The sequence below is a fragment of the Oncorhynchus masou genome, chromosome 15 (assembly GCF_036934945.1).
Source record: "Oncorhynchus masou masou isolate Uvic2021 chromosome 15, UVic_Omas_1.1, whole genome shotgun sequence".
Taxonomy (NCBI): Eukaryota; Metazoa; Chordata; class Actinopteri; order Salmoniformes; family Salmonidae; genus Oncorhynchus; species Oncorhynchus masou.
Window position 1 is genome coordinate 2,146,917 of NC_088226.1, and position 20,172 is coordinate 2,167,088.

The window sequence follows — 20,172 nt, forward strand, 5'->3', positions numbered from 1 at the left end:
TATCGTTTATCGATTAGTTCTCATGAAACAACCAAATCACCGATTAGGGTACAGCTAGTTGTAAGTATGACGAAATTCTAATTGATCCATTTATTTAGGGCACTATTGTTTGGTCGGCATTTCTAACATATTATTTGAGATGGTCCATTATCAGTAGGCAATTGTCTTCAACATCCATCATATAACACCTACAATCATTTGTAAAAAATAATGAATGCAATATGTATACTTTATTAAAGACCAAGTTTATTTGCCAAATGCTTAAATAGCAGGGACATAACACCCTCCGCTATAGAAAACATCAAAAATGTGTCAAATGATCAGCAGTACAAATCTGTAAAGCCATTCTCATTTAGTCATTTATACAAAGAAACCAACATGGGGAGAGATAATAACTAAAACGGACAAACACAATCAAAAACGTTTCCCCTGCAAGCAATGGACTCACGCCTCAGATGGAGCCACTGACAAGACTTGGCCAAATAAATCAAAACTACAAATCAAAGTAATTCCACACAATACAAAAAAAGCAATATTTACAAATACCATACAAACAGTATGTTGTATCCCCATTGGCAACACCATCCCACAAATCCCTTTCCCGAATCCAGTATCCCACCCTCCATAACATTTCCCACATTCCCTTCACCAAATCATATATAGCCCACCATGCTGGTGTTAATCAACAATTATGAGATTTAGAAATGGACTAACTCAGTCCCATTTAAAAATGGGGCCATTGTTAACCCATTGTACTGCCCTGGGAACAAGTTAAACTTATGACATAACCAGTCCAGTGGGTCGTCTAACATATATGTCCTTGTGCTGGTAACCAACAGGACCACACATGACTCAGCTTTAATCATTTTGAGAAAAGGGCATTAAAAAAATCTTCATCAAGGTGTTTGTGTTGTAATGGGATGAGAAGTGCCTCCTACACCACACAGGCACATACATCCTTCACAGATTGCAGTCGGGTTCTGTACCCTTCTCTCCTAAGTACAAACTCGTTCACTGCCCCTCAAGGATTTAAAAGCATGCGACTGGTGTAAGAAACATTTTTAGGAACACAGTCTAGCCCATTCTCTCACCAAGCAAATGTTTTTTAATCCTTGGGCAGTGGAGAAGTACACACATGGAGAAGAGTAGATAATTGAAGCCACAATCAACCACAGGATGCAGACAGCACACACCAATGCAGTCACTCTCACACAAACACATGAAGGGGCTGAACAGTTGACCACAAGAAGTATGGGACAGGCTTACATGAAGTGCAAAGATTTTTTGGGATACTTCAACTAAAAGAATATCAGGGTTGGGGTCAATTTTATTTTATTTAAAAGAACTAAATGGATCCATTTCAATCTATCCCTGATTTCAAATGGAACTGACCACAGCCCTCGACATTATTAAAACAAATTAATTAAATCAGCTTTAGATCAAATAGAATTGTAAAACAGTGGTTCAAGGAAGAAATCAAAACCAATATTAAATTGTACAACATAGTCTGTTTGTTGTCTGCAGTCCGGGCAAAAATAACTACTCTGTAAGAGTGGCAAGCAAAAACTCTTAATCGATAAATGATATATTCCTTTGATAACACTAAGAAACATTCATTATTTATTCTGTTCAACGGGCCAGTGGATGAACACATCTAAACTGAAAAATCAACATGAGAACCAACATGAGTCAAACAGAATTGTCTTGGACTTGCTCCACAAAGACCCTTGAAATTGTCCCCAAAAAAGCTTGGATGCATTTCTATGTAGCATAAATAAATAGACTGTCAGTCACCTTTGAACTTGAACACCTGTCAAAGACAGGCAAAAGCCATTTTTCTAAATGCATCCAAATCTAACTAAAACTGTGGATGAATACATCTCCTCTAAATTTCCAGCAACAACAAGAGACATTCATAATGGCTTAATTTTTCCTGAAGATACCACCTCGTTAAGAACCTAATAATTAAAACATACACATTGAGAGCAGGAAGAAAGTTGAGAGAAGCTGAAGAACAAAAGACTAAAGGAAACATTCTCAAGAGTGCAATTATTTGGTCCCCTGCACCCCCCACCCCAAAATAATCCCACAGTCAAATAGGTTCTTTGGCTCTCGGAGGCCTGTTCACAACTCCCCGCTCCCCCCTTCACAACCGTGGCCTCCTGCATCTGACAGACACTGACACAACAGGATGGGGCCAAAATCAACAGCCACCCCAAAAAAGCTAATAGAAACCTATTAGCCACAGAATATAGAAAGGAAGCCAAATGTCCCCACCTGAACCCAGCGTGTGTGGGCTGGGCAGGGGAGCAGGTCAAGGCAGGGTTGGAGGAATAACAGATGAAGGGCATGATGTGGTGGTGTTAGGGTCTTCACCCTCCTTGTACAGAACACCAATGAAGAAACACAGAAGAGAGAAAGCAAGTGAGAAATGGACATGGTGGGGCAGGAGCTCCCTCTGGTGGTGGGTTGTGAGGAGAGCAGGGCCAGCACAGTGGCAGCGCTCCCTGAACTCTTTCTTGGCTCAGCGCTGCTCAGACTCTCTTGGGTCACCATGGACCAGTTTCAGTCTGAATCTGAGTCCGATGTCTCCACTGAGCTCGAGTCACTGCTGCTACTCCCCTCCGACTTGTTCTCTTTATCCTCTGCCTCCTCATCATCATCATCATCATCGTCTTCCTCATTCTGCAAAAGTAGGTGTCGCACAACAAGAACATTAGCCTCAAGTCATGTCAGTCAATGGCACCATTATAATTTCCAACAGCAATGATGAATTTCACACAAGCCTGAAAACTAACATCATCATCATCATCATCCTCCTCACTGTCCTCTGCACTGGAAGAATCGTTATCTGATGAGGCAGCCTCCTTCTCTTCCTCCATCATCATCCTCGTCCTCTGTGTCCTGGGGGAAGATTGATTGTCAGAGATGAATGATGTTTGACTTAGAGCAGAGTAGTAAAAGTAGAGTGGTAATGATAAACTGAACAGAGCTGGGACTTACAGACTTCTTGGTTACCTTGGCCTTAACTTTGGCTGCAGTGCCTCCTGGTTTCACTGGGGTTTTTCTTTTCTGAGGAAGACAATAGGAGATTAAGATTAACACGCAGTTTGTTTACATGTTAATTTGCCAGCAACTACAGGGAGAGTTTGTGGTAACACTCACTCTAAGGCATAATAGAATAGCACGGACGACTTACTTGTGAGTTGTACTCCTTGTACACATTTCTTTCTTGTGAGGACAAGCTCTGTGAAAGCAGGGACAATATAATTTGTCAGGTCATTACAGGCACACAATTTCTAGGATGTTCAATGCACTTAGTGTCTGCAACAAATCAAAGATGGCATACCGCCAGCCACCGCTCCAGCTCTACTTTGTACAGCTTCTGTTTCTCCTCAGCGATCTTTTTGTAGCGGTCCTTCTCCTTCTGGGGCTGCCTCTGCCAGCGGCCCCCGATCTCCCCCATGCGTTCCTTCATTGGGAGGTGGTTCAGCTCTCCGTTGGACAGCATCTCCTGAGAGAACTTCTGGTAGCCATTCCTGAAAGGTACGTTTACAAATCCTAGATCAATATAGTTATAGAACAACACAGTAAAGTAAGTTTATCAAAAACAGACAGAAGCACTCCATCAGAAATACACTCACGATGGGGGTTTCTTGGGTTCACCGTCAAATTTCATCTTCTTCCCTGAGGCAATGATGGTTGCAGGAGAGCGCATCTCACTCAGCTCCCTCTGTCAGCAAAAAGAGTGCCAGTAAGTCTCAATGGGCACTTAAATGTCTGGGGCCTCTGCCTTTCAGACACATTGGATTCCATTTACCTCATATCGTTTCTGGTCCTCAGCTGCCTTCTTGATCCACATGATCTTCTCCTTCTTCTCCATGGTGTTCCAAGTGGCTTCCATGGCTTTCTGGGCTTTTGGCCGGTCGTTCTGTAAAGCACAGGAGGAATGAGGTAGATAGTCAGGACAAGGGGAGAAGCAGTTGACATGCTTTAAAAGGCAGTCCTGATCCAAGGCCGTAGTTGTGTCACCCACCTTGAACCTGGCCAGGTAGTCTCCTATGACGCTCTGCTGCCAGATGTCCTGTGCAGTCTTGGGGGTGTCTGGCAACCGGCTGCGCTCCTCTTGTCCCTTCTTCACAGACTCTGCCTTCAAGACAGTCTCAAGGCGCTTGTACTTCTCCTACAAGGGAAAGACAACGTCAGTTATTTAGCTAACAATCACAGGTAGAGGCTGAAACCAGAAATCCCCTTTCAGCGAAGTCGATGCCATATAATTGATGCGGTCATGCATTGTACTGCATTTTATTCTATACCATAGATATTTATATACTGCATCTTAGCTGAACCCTCCCTCAGCTGCACTATGGTAGTGTGTATAAAACTGGGGTGTGTACCTTCTTCTTATCTGAGAGCTCGTTCCACATGCGTGCCAGCAGCCTGGTGAGCTCACTGTCAGACAGGTCTGGTCGCTCTTGCTGCAGCTTGGGACGTTTCTCTTCAGAGAAGATGAACATGGCCGAGATGGGCCTTTTGGGCTTCTCTGGGCTAGGCTGAAATTTAAGCGATGGGAGCTTTTTTCAATTCAATACAACTTTATTGCAACAGGAAAAGTGAAGCACACACCCCTTGATCCAATTGAATTAGTAAAAAAAATAAAAAATGTTCATCCTTGCCATGCTTGTAAGCAGAAAGTAGGGCTGTGACAATACCAGTGAAATAATGCACACTACAGTCAATATCTATTTGGTCTGAGATTGATAAAATTACAGTCATCTCCATTTCATACTTCCTTATGATAGTTATTGTGAAATATGTGGAGCTGATGAGGTGAGTGATACTGACACATTGTGGGACTTACCTTTGCTCTGCTCTTCTTTTTGCTGCCCCCGCTGCCCTTCTTAAAGCCAATCATCTTCTGCTCCCCCAGCACACGCTGCTGCTCCTCCTCTGATATACTCTGCAAACAGACACTGAGTAAATAACATACATACTGCCTCTGCTCTCATTCACTAGATACAGTTGAAGTTGGATGTTTAAATGTATTTGGATAAGGTGTATGTAAACTCAGTTTTTCACAATTCCTGACATTTAATCCCAGTAAAAATTCCCTGTTTTAGGTCAGTCAACACTTTATTTTTAAATGTCAGAATAATAGTAGAGAAAATGATTTATTTCAGCTTTAATTTCTTTCATCACATTCCCAGTGGGTCAGAAGTTTACATACACTCAATTAGTATTTGGTAGCTTTGCCTTTAAATTATTTAACTTGGGTCAATCGTTTTGGGTAGTATTCCATAAGCTTCCCACAATAAGTTGGGTGAATTTTGGCCCACGACTCCTGACAGAGCTGGTGTAATGGAGTCAGGTTTGTAGGCCTCCTTGCTCGCACACGACATTTCAGTTCTACACACAAACTGTCTATAGGATTGAGGTCAGGGCATTGTGATGGCCACTCCAATACCTTGACTTTGTTGTCCTTAAGCCATTTTGCCACAACTTTGGAAGTATGCTTGGTATCATTGTTCATTTGGAAGACCCATTTGCGACCAAGCTTTCACTTCCCGACTGATGTCTTGAGATGTTGCTTCAATATAGCCACATAATTTTCCATCCTCATGATTTCATCTATTTTGTGAAGTGCGCCAGTCCCTCTTGCAGCAAAGCACCCCAAAACATCATGCTGCCACCCCCGTGCTTCACGGTTGGATGGTGTTCTTTGGCTTGCAAGCCTCCCCTGTTTCTTCCAAACATAACGATGGTCATTGTGGCCAAACAGTTATATTTTTGTTTCATCAGACCAGAGGACATTTCTCCAAAAAGTATGATCGTTGTCCCCATGTGCAGTTGCAAACCGTAGTCTGGCTTTGTTATGGCAGACTTGGAGCAGTGGCTTCTTCCTTGCTGTGCGGCCTTTCAGGTTATGTCGACATAGGACTCATTTTATTGTGGATAGATACATTTATACCGTTTCCTCCAGCATCTTCACAATGTCCTTTGCTGTTGTTCTGGAATTGATTAGCACTTTCACACCAAAGTACGTTCATCTCTAGGAGACAGAATGCGTCTCCTTCCTGAGCGGTTTGATGCGTGGTCCCATGGTGTTTATACAGTGCCTTGCTAAAGTTTGTACCCCTTGAACTTTGCGACCTTTTGCCACATTTCAGGCTTCAAACAAAGATATAAAACTGTATTTTTTTGTGAAGAATCAACAACAAGTGGGACACAATCATGAAGTGGAACGACATTTATTGGATATTTCAAACTTTTTTCAACAAATCAAAAACTGAAAAATTGGTCGTGCAAAATAATTCAGCCCCAAGTTAATACTTTGTAGCGACTTTTGCTGCGATTACAGCTGTAAGTCGCTTCTATGTCTCTATCAGTTTTGCACATCGAGAGTAAATTGTTTTCCCATTCCTCCTTGCAAAACAGCTCGAGCTCAGTCAGATTGGATGGAGAGCATTTGTGAACAGCAGTTTTCAGTTCTTTCCACAGATTCTCGATTGGATTCAGGTCTGGACTTTGACTTGGCCATTCTCACACCTGGATATGTTTATTTTTGAACCATTCCATTGTAGATTTTGCTTTATGTTTTGGATCATTGTCTTGTTCGAAGACAAATCTCCATCCCAGTCTCAGGTCTTTTGCAGACTCCATCAAGTTTTCTTCCAGAATGGTCCTGTATTTGGCTCCATCCATCTTCCCATCAATTTTAACCATCTTCCCTGTCCCTGCTGAAGAAAAGCAGGCCCAAACCATGATGCTGCCACCACCATGTTTGACAGTGGGGATGGTGTGTTCACGTGATGAGCTGTTTGATTTTACGCCAAACATAACGTTTTGCATTGTTGCCAAAAAGTTCAATTTTGGTTTCATCTGACCAGAGCACCTTCTTCCACATGTTTGGTGGAATGTGTCTCCCAGGTGGCACATTGCAAACTTTAAATGACACTTTTTATGGATATCTTTAAGAAATGGCTTTCTTCTTGCCAATACTCTTCCATAAAGGCCAGATTTGTGCAATAACGACTGATTGTTGTCCTATGGACAGAGTCTCCCACCTCAGCTGTAGATCTCTGCAGTTCATCCAGAGTGATCATGGGCCTCTTGGCTGCATCTCTGATCAGTCTTCTCCAGTATGAGCTGAAAGTTTAGAGGGACGGCAAGGTCTTGGTAGATTTGCAGTGGTCTGATACTCCTTCCATTTCAATATTATCGCTTGCACAGTGCTCTTGGGATGTTTAAAGCTTGGGAAATCTTTTTGTATCCAAATGCTTTAAACTTCACAACAGTATCTGGACCTGCCTGGTGTGTTCCTTGTTCTTCATGATGCTCTCTGCGCTTTTAACGGACCTCTGAGACTATCAGGAGGTGCATTTATGGAGACTTGATTACACACAGGTGGATTGTATTTATCATCATTAGTCATTTAGGTCAACATTGGATCATTCAGAGATCCTCACTGAACTTCTGGAGAGAGTTTGCTGCACTGAAAGTAAAGGGGCTGAATAATTTTGGGCCCAATTTTTCAGTTTTTGATTTGTTAAAATAGTTTGAAATATCCAATAAATGTCGTCTCATCACTTCATGATTGTGTCCCACTTGTTGTTGATTCTTCACAAACAATACAGTTTTATATCTTTATGTTTGAAGCCTGAAATGTGGCAAAAGGCTTGCAAAGTTCAAGGGGGCCTTACTTTCGCTGCAGGCACTGTACTTGCATACTATTGTTTGTACAGATGAATGTGGTACCTTCAGGTATTTGGAAATTGCTCCCAAGGATGAACCAGACTTGTGGTGGTCTACACATTTTTTCTGAAGTCTTTGCTGATTTCTTTGATATTCCCATGGTGTCAAGCAAAGAAGCACTGAGTTTGAAGGTAAGCCTTGACATACAGCCACAGGTACACCTTCCAATTGCATCAAATGTCAATAAGCCTATCAGAAGCTTCTAAAGCCATGACATCATTTTCTGGAATTTTCCATGCTGTTCAAAAGGCACAGTCAACTTAGTATATGAACATTTCTGAACCACTGGAATTGTGATAGTGAATTTATAAGTGAAATAATTTGTCTGTAAACAATTGTTGGAAAAATTACTTGTGTCATGCACAAAATAGATCTACCCGACTTGCCAAAACTATAGTTTGTTAAAAAGAAATTTGTGGAGTGGTTGAAAAACAAGTTTTAATGACTCCTAAAACCCTGACTACACCGCAATTATTTGCAAAATAAATGTAGAAATCTATGTTATTCAATTTTTGCACCCGTGCTCACGAGTCTCAAGTTGCCAAGGGCTAAAATAGAAGTCCTTTCTATTTCTGACGCAGATTGCACTGCAAGGTCTCCCATCTCCTCTTTTAATTTTTTATTATTATTTTACCAGGTAAGTTGACTGAGAACACATTCTCATTTACAGCAACGACCTGGGTAATAGTTACAGGGAGAGGAGAGGGATAAATGAGCCAATTGTAAGCTGGGGATGATTAGGTGACCATGATGGTATGAGGGACAGCTTGGAAATTTAGCCAGGACACCAGGGTTAACACCCCTACGATAAGTGCCATGGGATCTTTAATGACCTCAGAGAGTCAGGACACCCGTTTAACATCCCATCCGAAATACGGCACCCTACACAGAGCAGTGTCCCCAATCACTGTCCAGGGGCATTAGAATATTTTTTAGACCAGAGGAAAGAGTGCCTCCTACTGGCCCTCCAACACCACTTCCAGCAGCATCTGGTCTCCAGGGACCAGGGACCAACCAAGACCAAACCTACTTAGCTTCAGAAGCAAGCCAGCAGTGGGATGCAGGGTGGAATGCTGCTGGCTTATAGAAGCAGGTACCCACGTGCCTTCTCATTGGTTATACCCACGTGGGTGATTGAAAGACGAACTGTGTTGCCGGTCGTCGTGGTAATACTACGAAAGTTTAGATGCCAATCACCATATAAGTTCAAAGATGAAAAAGCCTGGAAGGAGGAGAGATGACTAGAAACGATTCAGTTGACCGTTTTATGTGTGGATTAATTGCCAGAGTAGAGGACCTTGTGCATTTCTGGTAAAATAACAACTCAATGTTTATATCCATGGACAAATTAGCTAGCAACAGCAAGCTAGCTAAATGGGACAAAATAGCTAGCAAGTGCAAGCTAGCTAAATTGCCATACATGTTTAATGCTTTTCAACTTGTCCTAAAATTAATGTAATTGGTTCAGAGTGTTTTGATATTTTAACCTGCGTTTCGTGATCACGTTTGGTGTGGGAGGACAAAATAAATGTATGCACGATGGCACACACGTGCAGCCGGTTTGGGTTCTGTGTCAGTGTATGTAAACTTCCAACTTCAACTGTATACAGACACACACATACATGTAGAAAAACAAACTTACACAAAGAAACCGGTTCATCTCGACTTCGTATTCTTTCTTTCTCTGAAAAAGAGAATTGTGAAAAGTTGAAAACTTAGGAGTTCTGACAGTATGTCCAAAAAGTCAACATTGGAGTGAACAGTTCACCTGCTAGTGAAGTACAGACCTGCTCGCAGCGTTTCTGGTAGGCGTCCTTCTCGTTCTGTTTCAGCAGCTTCCACTGCTGGCTGCACATGACCATGCGCTCTGTACTGGGCACGTCCTTCATACTGGACATCAACTCAGCACAGAACATGGAGTAACCATTCCTATAAAACACACAGAACACACAACACGGTCACAACACTTGTCACCATGTCTAGTTAACAATATGATCACCCAGTGGTAAGATTAAAAGTGTGCTGGTGTGGATTAGTACTCACGGGGTGGTTTGTCTGGCCTGCCATCAGATTTGTCCTTCAGATGTCTCTCAGCCTTGGTGAGGGTGGACTTGACGATGTCCTCGTTGCTCATGTTGAGCTCTGGGTGAGTCTCAATAAAGCCCTTCATCACCTCCTGTGGAAAACAAACAGGGTCACGGGTTAAAAATCTAACCCTCTTGGAAATAGCCATCAGGCAGTAACTTGGCCATCTTCAGAGTCTTGTGCCTCATATTTGAGGATGCTCTCACCTCATATGCTTTGTGCATCTCCAGGGACTTGGCAATCCACTTGAGTCTCTTTTTGTCTGACAGCTGTGTCCACTGCTTCCCAAGACTGTCTTTAATGTCTTTGGTGGTCGCCTAGTAACAGATATTATAGACTCTAGAACATATATGTTGCTTCAGATGGACATAGTTCAACTTTAGCACGTTAGCATTGAGTGTGAACATTGTGTTTTTGTAGGTGCTAACAAACGGTCCTGAAAAGCATAACTCACGTCTGCGTGTGTTTTGAGGAAGGCCTTCTTCTCGTGACTGTACCATAGCTGCTGAGGCGTCCTGGGTTTCTCTGGCACATTAGAACCTTTCTTTGCCATGCTCTCCACCAGGTCGGGATGGTCCTCCCTATAGTCACACAGAAACCCAATGACTACTGTGAGAGAGAGAGACAGCTACATGTGAGCTCTCACATGTTTCAACATGTTTTTTTTACAAAAGAATAGACTTGGAGTTAGATAAACTTAGATTTTTCGGCAGGGACAAATGCAGGATGCTACCCTCCACAGCATGGTCTTCGAACCTAAAAACCTAATTTTGACCAAAATTAACCGGAGAGATTACTGCTACCAAGGTTTCCTTTTTCCAAGCTATATGGAGGGTGCTCTAGCAAACAAACAGTAGAGACCTGAGGATACCGTCCAACCTGGAACTAAGTGAGTAGCGTTTGGTCTGATGATATTTTGAAAGCCAAGAAGGTAAAAAAAGAAAACAATGATATTTTACTTTATGGGGACTGAATGCTGAGTTAAGGCTGCCAGGCTTGCAAGGACAGACCAAATACAACTTTAATTAGCACTGAGGTGTAAAGTAAAGGGTGTCGAGGCCGTTGGGCCCAACAAGTGGCAGGAATCTTTGAAGCGCCCTTTGAAGCCCCCTCCTGCTGTTCAAAGACCATTCACTGGCATTTTCTACAAGAAATCTGCCTCCAGAAATAGAAGCTTCTCCCATGTGGGTGTGACACCTACCCCCGTTGCCTGCTGCAATGCGGGTTAAATTCCACCTGGCGATCTGTTCACCATCTGCCCTGGCCTGTCTCCCCCTGTCTGGTACAGGTACCCCCACCACACTCCCCTCTCTCCTGAGATTTCGCTCGCCTTCAGCACACACGCACTGTTGAGGCGAGTGACTCTGAATTTACAATGGCTTATTTTTTTTCTTGTGCATTTTTATATTTGCCTCATGACTCCTACATGCTTTGTTGACTACAAACTTTCTTCACCAAACCGTGGGACAGACTGTTTGTTCTCGGGACTCTGACTATTAGTTACACTGACTTTTGACCTTCCATCCTATTCTGACCACCTCTCGCCAGCTTCGCATTCATGTTACCTGATGAAATTGCTGTACAATAGGATCTTGTTGCCATCTGATGCACATTCAGATGCCATAAATCAGCACTGCAGAGCTGTCCCTGTCCTCTGCCGTGCCTTGATTGTATTACTGTTGATGACATCTGGAAATCTGCATGTACACCCTGGCCCATCTACTGTTGCTAGCCCCAATTCTGACTTGTGCTCTGCTTCACTGATTCTGCTCTCGCAAAAGCCTGGGTTTTCAGCACGTTAACACTAGAAGATTACTACCTAAAATTGATCAATTGAAAGTGTGGGTTCACAGCTCCAGATGTGTTGGTCATTACTGAGACGTGAAGAGTGTTTTGAATACTGATGTTAACCTTTCTGCTTATAACCTTTTTTGGCAATACAGATCTTCCAAAGGTGGGGGAGTGGCAATCTTTACCAAGGATCACCTTCAGTGCTTGGTTGACTCTACCAAGTCTGTCTCCGAACAATTTGATTTGCTGCTTTTTGTTGACTGTTGCTGGGTGCTATCGTCCTCCCATCAGCACCGGCCTGTACCCTAACTGCCCTAAGACATGCTTAAACCAACTGACCGTCCTAAAGCAATGGGACTCCCTAAATCTTTCTCAGATTATTACCAATCCCACAAGGTATGACTCCAAACACCCAGAAAAGGCTACTCTCCTCAATGTTATCCTCACAAATAATCCTGATAGGTATAAGGCTGGTGTTTTCTGTAATGACCTTAATGAACAATGTTTTACAGCCTGTGTTCGTAATGGCTGGTCAGTGAAACGACCTGTCCTGATGTGTCATAGACGCTTGCTAAAAAGTCTTCCTTTATGAACTGGCCTCTAAAATGGTATATAATCAGCTTGATCCCCTGTCTTTTTTTGATATTTTCAGTGGTATTGTTAACAAACATGCACACAAAGAAAATGAGAATTAAAAACAGGTTCAGCCCCTGGTCCAACCGTGATCTTGCAGTTAATCCACCTCAAGAATTGCATTAGGCGAAAGGCTCGGCACGCATACTCAGGCTGACAGGCTCTTGTTCAGACAAATGAAAAATAAGTGCACTCAGGCTATCCGGAAGGCCAAAGTTAGTTACTTTAAGGAGCAGTTCTCTCTATGGGTCTAACCCCAAGAAGCTCTGGACATGGAGAATAAACCCTCCTCCTCACAGCTGCCCATGTCCCTTAATGTTGATGATGTGGTTGTTACTGACATGTCTTCTTCAATATTCCCAGGTAAGAAGTTTTAGGTTGTAGTTATTATAGGAATTATAGGACTATATCCTTCTATACCATTTGTATTTCATATACCTTTGACTATTGGATGTTCTTATAGGCACTTTAGTATTGCCAGCCTAATCTCGGGAGTTGATAGACTTGAAGTCATAAACAGCGCAATGCTTGAAGCACAGTGAAGAGCTAATGCAGGAAAGTGCAGTTTGAATGAATGCTCACAAGCCTGCTGCTTCCTACCACCACTCAGTCAGACTGCTCTATCAAATCATAAACTTAATTATAATATAATAACACACAGAAATACAAGCCATAGGTCATTAATATGGTAAAATCTGTAAACTATCATTTCGAAAACAAAATGTTTATTTTTTTCAGTGAAATACAGAACTGTTCCGTATTTTATCTAACGGATGGCATCCCTAAGTCTAAATATTGCTGTAACATTGCACAACCTTCAATGTTGTCATAATTATGTACAATTCTGGCAAATTAATTACGATCTTTGTTAGGAAGAAATGGTCTTCACACAGTTCGCAACGAGCCAGGTGGCCCAAACTGTTGCATATACCCTGACTCTGCTTGAACAGAACGCAAGAGAAGTGACACAATTTCCCTAGTTAAAATAAATTCATGTTAGCAGGCAATATTAACTAAATATTCAAGTTTAAAATATATATACTTGTGTATTGATTTTAAGAAAGGCATAGATGTTTATGGTTAGGTACACATTGGTGCAACGACAGTGCTTCTTTCGCGAATGAGCTTGTTAACTTCATTGGGAAGGGGGGGCAACATTTTCACTTTTGGATGAAAAGCATGTCCAGAGTAAACTGCCTGCTACTCAGTCCCAGATGCTAATATATGCATATTATTAATAGTATTGGATAGAAAACACTCTGAGGTTTCTAAAACTGTTTGAATGATGTCTGTGAGTATAACAGAACCCGTATGGCAGGCGAAAACCAGGAAGCGGGATATCTGAGGTTTGTAGTTTTTCAACTCAGCCCCTATTGAAGATAGAGGGATGTTGGTCATCTTGAACTTCCTAAGGCTTCCACTAGATGTCAACAGTCTTCAGAACATTGTTTCAGGCCTCTACTGTGAAGGGGGGCTGAATGAGAAGGGAATGAGTCAAGAATCTGCCAGCAGCCACGAGCTCGTGAAGCGCGGTCATGTGAAAGTTACCTCGCGTTCCATTGCTTTTCTACAGACAAAGGAATTCTCCGGTTGGGACTTTGTTAAAAACATCCTAAAGATTGATTATATACTTCGTTTGATATGTTTCTATGACCAGTAACATAACAGTTTTGGACTTTTCGTCTGACCTTTCTGCTGGACTTGCACGCGCTTTTGGATTTGTTTACCAAACGCCCTAAACGCCCTAACAAAAGGAGGTATATGGACATAAATGATTAACTTTATTGAACAAATCAAACATTTGTGTAACTGGTATTCCTGGGAGTGCATTATGATGAAGATCAAAGGTAAATGAATATTTATAATGCTATTTCTGACCAATGTTGACTACACAACATGGCGGATAATTCTTTGGCTGGTTTGGGCTCTGAGCGCCGTACTCAGATTATTGCATGGTATGCTTTTTCTGTTAAGGTTTTTGAAATCTGACACAGTGTTTACATTAAGGAGAAGTTTATCTAAAGTTCCATGTATAATAGTTATATCTATTATCAATGTTTATGATGAGTATTTCTGTGAATGCAAAATCACTGCATGTTTTGAAGCTACTGAACATAACACGCCAATGTAAAATGGATTTTTGGATATAAATATGCACTTTATCAAACAACACATACGTGTATTGTGTAACATGAAGTCCTATGAATGTCATCTGATGAAGACCATCAAAGGTTAGTGATTAATGTTATCTGTATTTCTGCTTTTTGTGACTCCTCTCTTTGGCTAGAAAAATGGCTGTGTTTTTCTGTGACTTGGTGGTGGCCTAACAATCGTTTGTGGAGTTTTTGCTGTAAAGCCTTTTTGAAATTAACAAGAATTGTATCTTTAAAATGGTGCCTAATATTTGTATATTTGAAAATGTTGATTTATGAGATTTCTGTTTGAATTTGGCGCCCTGCAATTTCACTGGCTGTTGGCGAGTGGTTCCGCTAGCGGAACTAGCGGAACCCCGTTCCCAGACCGGTTAAATCACCCGTTTGGCGAAGTAGGCTGTGATTCAATGATAACCCTGATTCAGATGACCATCTAGATTACAGAGACATAATTTATAGATCAGCAGGTCAGGGTGCTCTTGAGCGGATATGTTTTTTATCATTCGGCCATCAGATTTGCTACTTACTAGGCAAGTAAGTTGTGAACAAATTCTTATTTACAATGACGGCCTCGGAACAGTGGGTTAACTGCCTTGTTCAGGGGCAGAACAACAGATTTTTACCTTGCCAGCTCGGGGATTCGATCTAGCAACCTTTCGGTTACTGGCCCGGCGCTCTAACCACTAGGCTACCCCCAACACCACTTTCCATCAATTTGTATAGCAGACCCTCATGCCAAATTGAGTTGAAGGCTTTTTTGAAATCAACAAAGCATGAGAAGACTTTGCCTTTGTTTTGGTTTGTTTGTCAATTAGGGTGTGCAGGGTGAATACGTGATCTGTCGTACAATAATATTGTAAGAAGCCAATTTGACATTGCTCAGTACATCTTTTTCACTGAGGAAATGTATGAGTCTGCTGTTAATGATAACGCAGAGAATTTTCCCAAGGTTTCTGTTGACGCATATCCCACGGCAGTAATTAGGGTGAAATTTGTCTCTACTTTTGTGGATTGGGGTAATCAGTAGAACACATCACTGCACTCTATACTCCTCTGTAAACTGGTCATCTCTGTATACCCATTGCAAGACCCACTGGTTGATGCTTATTTATTAAACCCTCTTAGGCCTCACACCCCCTATCTGAGATGTCTACTGCAGCCCTCATCCTCCACATACAACACCCATTCTGCCAGTCACATTCTGTTGAAGGTCCCCAAAGCACACACATCCTTGGGTTGCTTCTCTTCTCAGTTAGCTGCAACTAGCGACTGGAACGAGCTGCAACAAACACTTAAACTGGACAGTTTATTCTCAATCTCTTCATTCAAAGACTCAATCATGGACACTCTTACTGACAGTTGTGGCTGCTTTGTGTGATATATTATTGTCTCTACCTTCATGCCCTTTGTGCTGTTGTCTGTGCCCAATAATGTTTGTACCATGTTGTTATTATGTTGTGTTGCTAACATGCTGTGTTGTCATGTGTTTCTGCCTTGCTATGTTGTGGTCTTAGGTCTCTCTTTATGTCGTGTTGTTTTGTCTCTTTTCGTAATGTGTGTTTTGTCCTATATTTATACTTTATTTTTAATCCCAGCAGGAGGCTTTTGCCTTTTGGTAGGCCGTCGTTGTAAATAAGAATTTGTTCTTGACTGACTTGCCTAGTTAAATAAAGGTTAAATAAAAATACTCATCAAGCAAATTAAAACACATTCAACACAATGGAGAAATCCCCCCTTCAAATATAGATTTACTCCAGTTGCAGATAACCTAAATTTGAACCTTACCTGAACTTTGACATGCTGTGCCCAAACGTTTCTTTGTCTTTCTGGAAGTCTTCTAGATATTTTTTCTGTTGTCAAAAAAAAAAACAAGTCAGTCGACCATGAGCAACGTCAGCAAATTACTCAGTTCAAATAAATTGTATCTACCAGGGAGAACATATTTACCCCCCATCCCAAAGTCACTCTGACTGCATTGTCGGAACTAGAAGCACAAGCATTTCGCTACACTCGCATTAACATCTGCTAACCATGTGTATGTGACAAATAAAATTCGATTTGATCCCTCCCTTTAATTGCATCTCTTCCTTTCCTTCCCACTCTCTCCCTGCTTCTGACCTTCTTTTTGTCGGGCAGCCCTCTGTACTTCATGGAGAGGATCTTGGTGAGGTCAAGGTTGCTCATCTCAGGGTGCAGCTTGGCATACTTGGCCCTCTTCTCAATGAAGAAGCGGAAATATGGCGTCAGGGGCTTTTTAGGGAAATCTGGATGCTTCTGTTCAGTGAAAAATAAAACAAAAGAACGTTTGATAGAACAATACCAAATATGAGTAAAATTACACACAAAAAGACAGTCAAATCAGTCATCAAATGACTGAATTTGCTAAGAAAATAATGTGTCACCTGTGAAAGTATCAACTGATAGTGTCTATCATAAAAAGAGGATATGCAATTCACCTTCAGCTTCTTGCCCTTATAAGGGTTCTTGATGAAGTCTTGGGCATCAAAAATCAGCTCTGTTAATGTGCGAAATTTACGGATCTGAACCAAAGACACAGAACAACAACATAAAACACATTGCAGAGGCAAGATGCAGTATGTATATATTGAACTGACAAGAGTTGGAAATCCACTTTTATTCACAAATATAAATAACCCAGTCCACAGTATAACATTAAAGAGACATGGCGTACCACTTTGGAGACCTCGTTCCACTTCTGTTTGCACATCTCTCCTGTGAATGAGTTGAAGGCCACCTTCTCCCAGTCCAGATGGGACTCTGACGTCTTGTACTTGGCCAGGTCCTTCTGGGGAAGATTGACTTTCATGGCTTCTAGCAGATTCAGAAGGTCGTCCTGCGTCCACACTATAGCCACACAAGGACACACACATCAGCTTGCCTGTCATGCAACCATTATCCTGGCTGAAGTGAAAAAAAATCATGAATATCTCCATTTTGCACAATAATCTGAAGGGGATGGAAGGAAGAAGCTCCATGTTGTGACTATATCTCACCTTGATTGACTACTATGATCTCACGTTGACTGACTATGATCTCACCTTGGTCTTTAGTGGACGCGTCCATTTCTCCATTCATCTGTACTTTCTTTAACCTGCACATAAACAAAACAGATCCTAATAAAACACTATCCCTTTCTTTTAATGGCTGTGAATAATATACAATTTACTCTCGCTACTGTGACAGCAAAAAAAATATCTACACAGTATACATAATAGCCAAGTTACCTATGCATACAAATGTGAGAAAGTAACAGAAAACTACTTTGGCCAATGCTATGCCTTGTGATATAAGGAATTATGTGGGGAAAATAATGCTTGGAGATTAAACACATAGCATAGGCTAGAGGTTAAAAATGTATATCATTCTACTAGTATATCGACTTGCATATTAAAATAAGTGTGTAAAATGTGATACTGAAAACAAGATTTATTGGACAGAGATTATTCGACTGCTTTTAATCATTCCAAACAAGCTATTAGGTAAGAAATTCCAGCCTCTTAAAATCATAGAAATTAAAATCGACCTCGACATGATGTTATTAATGTTTATTACACCGCCCCTAAACGTTTACGCTACACGGTGAGACAGACTATAGCTTGTGACGGTTTCACATCTCAAATAACTCCGCAGAAGGCTACGACTGGTAATGTTCTTTATGTCGATTTGGAAAATAGGCTAGCTTATTCTACATTAAAGTAGCAACTTATTTTGCTTTCTGTCGACCATGTCTTCTGTTCGTCGGTAATGGAGGATTTTCCCGGAGTGGTGGTGGGGAGGTTCCACAGAAGGAGGAAGCGAACGTTTAGGGGCAGCTGTAGGCAACCAGCTGACTATGGACGGGAGATCTGCTTTCGGTCTCCAACGAAGGGGAATGGTGGCCAGGGAACATTACTACCAAATGAACCACTCGACAAAGCCACACTACCAACATTGAGCTGGAATTGAAACCTGCCTCCGCCTTAAATCTCTATCGGCCGACTCTTGTGAGGGGCCAAAGAGGGATACATATTACGCTTTATAATAAATCAAATTGTTGGGCATAGTCCTCAGAGACCCGTTTCTATGCTTTAATCGTTTTAGTATCGAAGCGGGCAACCATAATCAAACCGAAAAAGATTCGAAAAAGCAGGACATTCTTGCGCGAGGCGTAACCGATTTCGGATATGTGATGTCGACTCTGCAGTCAGCACCCCGCCTGTTGTTTACCCGTTCTTGGTGATATAGTACGCACGAAAGGGGGATCCAATTATCGCTGGTCTAATGATGCGCTTAAAACAGTGGTTGGACATAGTCAGCTAGTGTCCCAATAAATCAACGCAGTTTATGGGAAATGTAAAAGTAATATCCTGGTATATGAAGATGGTTTGGGGGGTCCACAAACTCCAACCGAGCCAACGACCGCGCTAGCGAGCTGCAACGCTGGTTCAATGCAATGGTTAGCTAGCTGCTAACTCGCTAGCTATATATTATGTTAACAACCATCAGATTTACATTCATTTACAACAATATGTTAGCCAACACGGTGGCCACCTGTGAAAATAATAACATGACAATAAACTATACATTTAAGGTTTAAATATGTGTAGTAGTTAGCTACTGTAAATTCAAAATATGAAAACCACCATCAGACCAGTCAACTTTTATGCTAGCTAGCTAAAGCTTGGCTAACTTCAGGGGATTCACAATGGATAATGATTTACGTTTTTATTTTGTATATACATTTACATCAATATTGCAGGTACCATTAACTAGATACATGTATTTGTAATTGGTCGTCCAAAATATTACGTATCGGCCTAACGTTACTAGTTTTGCATAAACCCATAGGACAAAATCCAGTTCCAAACGACTGCGACCCGAGCACTGACCTCGTCTCCATGAAAGAGAATCATGTTTAGAAAATCATTCATCTCAGACAGACAAATTCACTGTTGTGTTTCTTGAAAAACAACGATTTAAATGAACAAACTCACCGTGAAACGGTTCTATCCACCCTGAATTTTCGTTCAGCTGTTGTTGAACACAGGGTAAACCAGGTTTTGTAGCCGTGTGGCGAGGATGGCACACGAATGAAGAAAAAAGGAAATAAATGGTAACAATCTTCGCTAATCTTCAGAATTGAAATAAGGATACATAACTACAATCTATCATCATTCACAAGGTTTCAATCCGCGGTTACTTTGTATCAAATTGACACCACACAATGAAATATTTGTACATCCGAGATTGCAAATGGTTCACTGGCGCGAGGTTGATCCCAGAGCCGCCATGCTACAGGCAAAGCGCGAGTCAGTTAGGATACCGACCGTGACAAGCTCAGATGGCGCACTACATGCTTAGCAAGAAATGGGGTTTAAAGTAAGCCTGGGTGTGAAACTAACCTGCCCCGCACCAGGATCATAGGCAATTATAACAGTACCAAAGACTGGTTTTCGCAGGTTGGCAATGATGGTTGTCAAGCGAGATAGAGGGCGAGTCCACACGGTGAGATATTAAACTGAGATCCATGATGGCTAACCAGAGAGGCGGCTGGTTCTGTCAACAACCGCATGGAGGTCTCGGCGCGGAAATAGTCAATTCTTAGCAGAAAATAAGATACATTGGTGAATTAAATTCCAAATTGACGGTGGTCCATAATCAATGCAAATCATCAATTTATACCATATTATTTAGACCCTATAATTCACATTTCTTACCCGCGGTAAAGGAGAGGAAATTCGGGTATGGCGACCTCGGA

At 41.7% G+C, this 20,172-nt stretch overlaps 1 protein-coding gene across 1 annotated transcript; it reads right to left on the bottom strand.

Moving 5' to 3' along the window:
* Window positions 1–226: 226 nt before the first annotated feature.
* Window positions 227–19,987, bottom strand: ubtf (upstream binding transcription factor). Its single transcript, XM_064987644.1, is given in 22 exon segments — window positions 227–2,685; window positions 2,799–2,880; window positions 2,882–2,904; window positions 3,019–3,072; window positions 3,200–3,247; window positions 3,350–3,539; window positions 3,645–3,733; window positions 3,821–3,931; window positions 4,037–4,183; window positions 4,398–4,553; window positions 4,862–4,960; window positions 9,395–9,436; window positions 9,540–9,681; window positions 9,792–9,928; window positions 10,044–10,154; window positions 10,292–10,418; window positions 16,200–16,264; window positions 16,533–16,688; window positions 16,871–16,954; window positions 17,107–17,279; window positions 17,474–17,526; window positions 19,409–19,987. Coding segments are annotated over 21 exon segments (2,193 nt in total). The 5' UTR covers window positions 17,511–17,526; window positions 19,409–19,987; the 3' UTR covers window positions 227–2,565.
* Window positions 19,988–20,172: the final 185 nt, after the last annotated feature.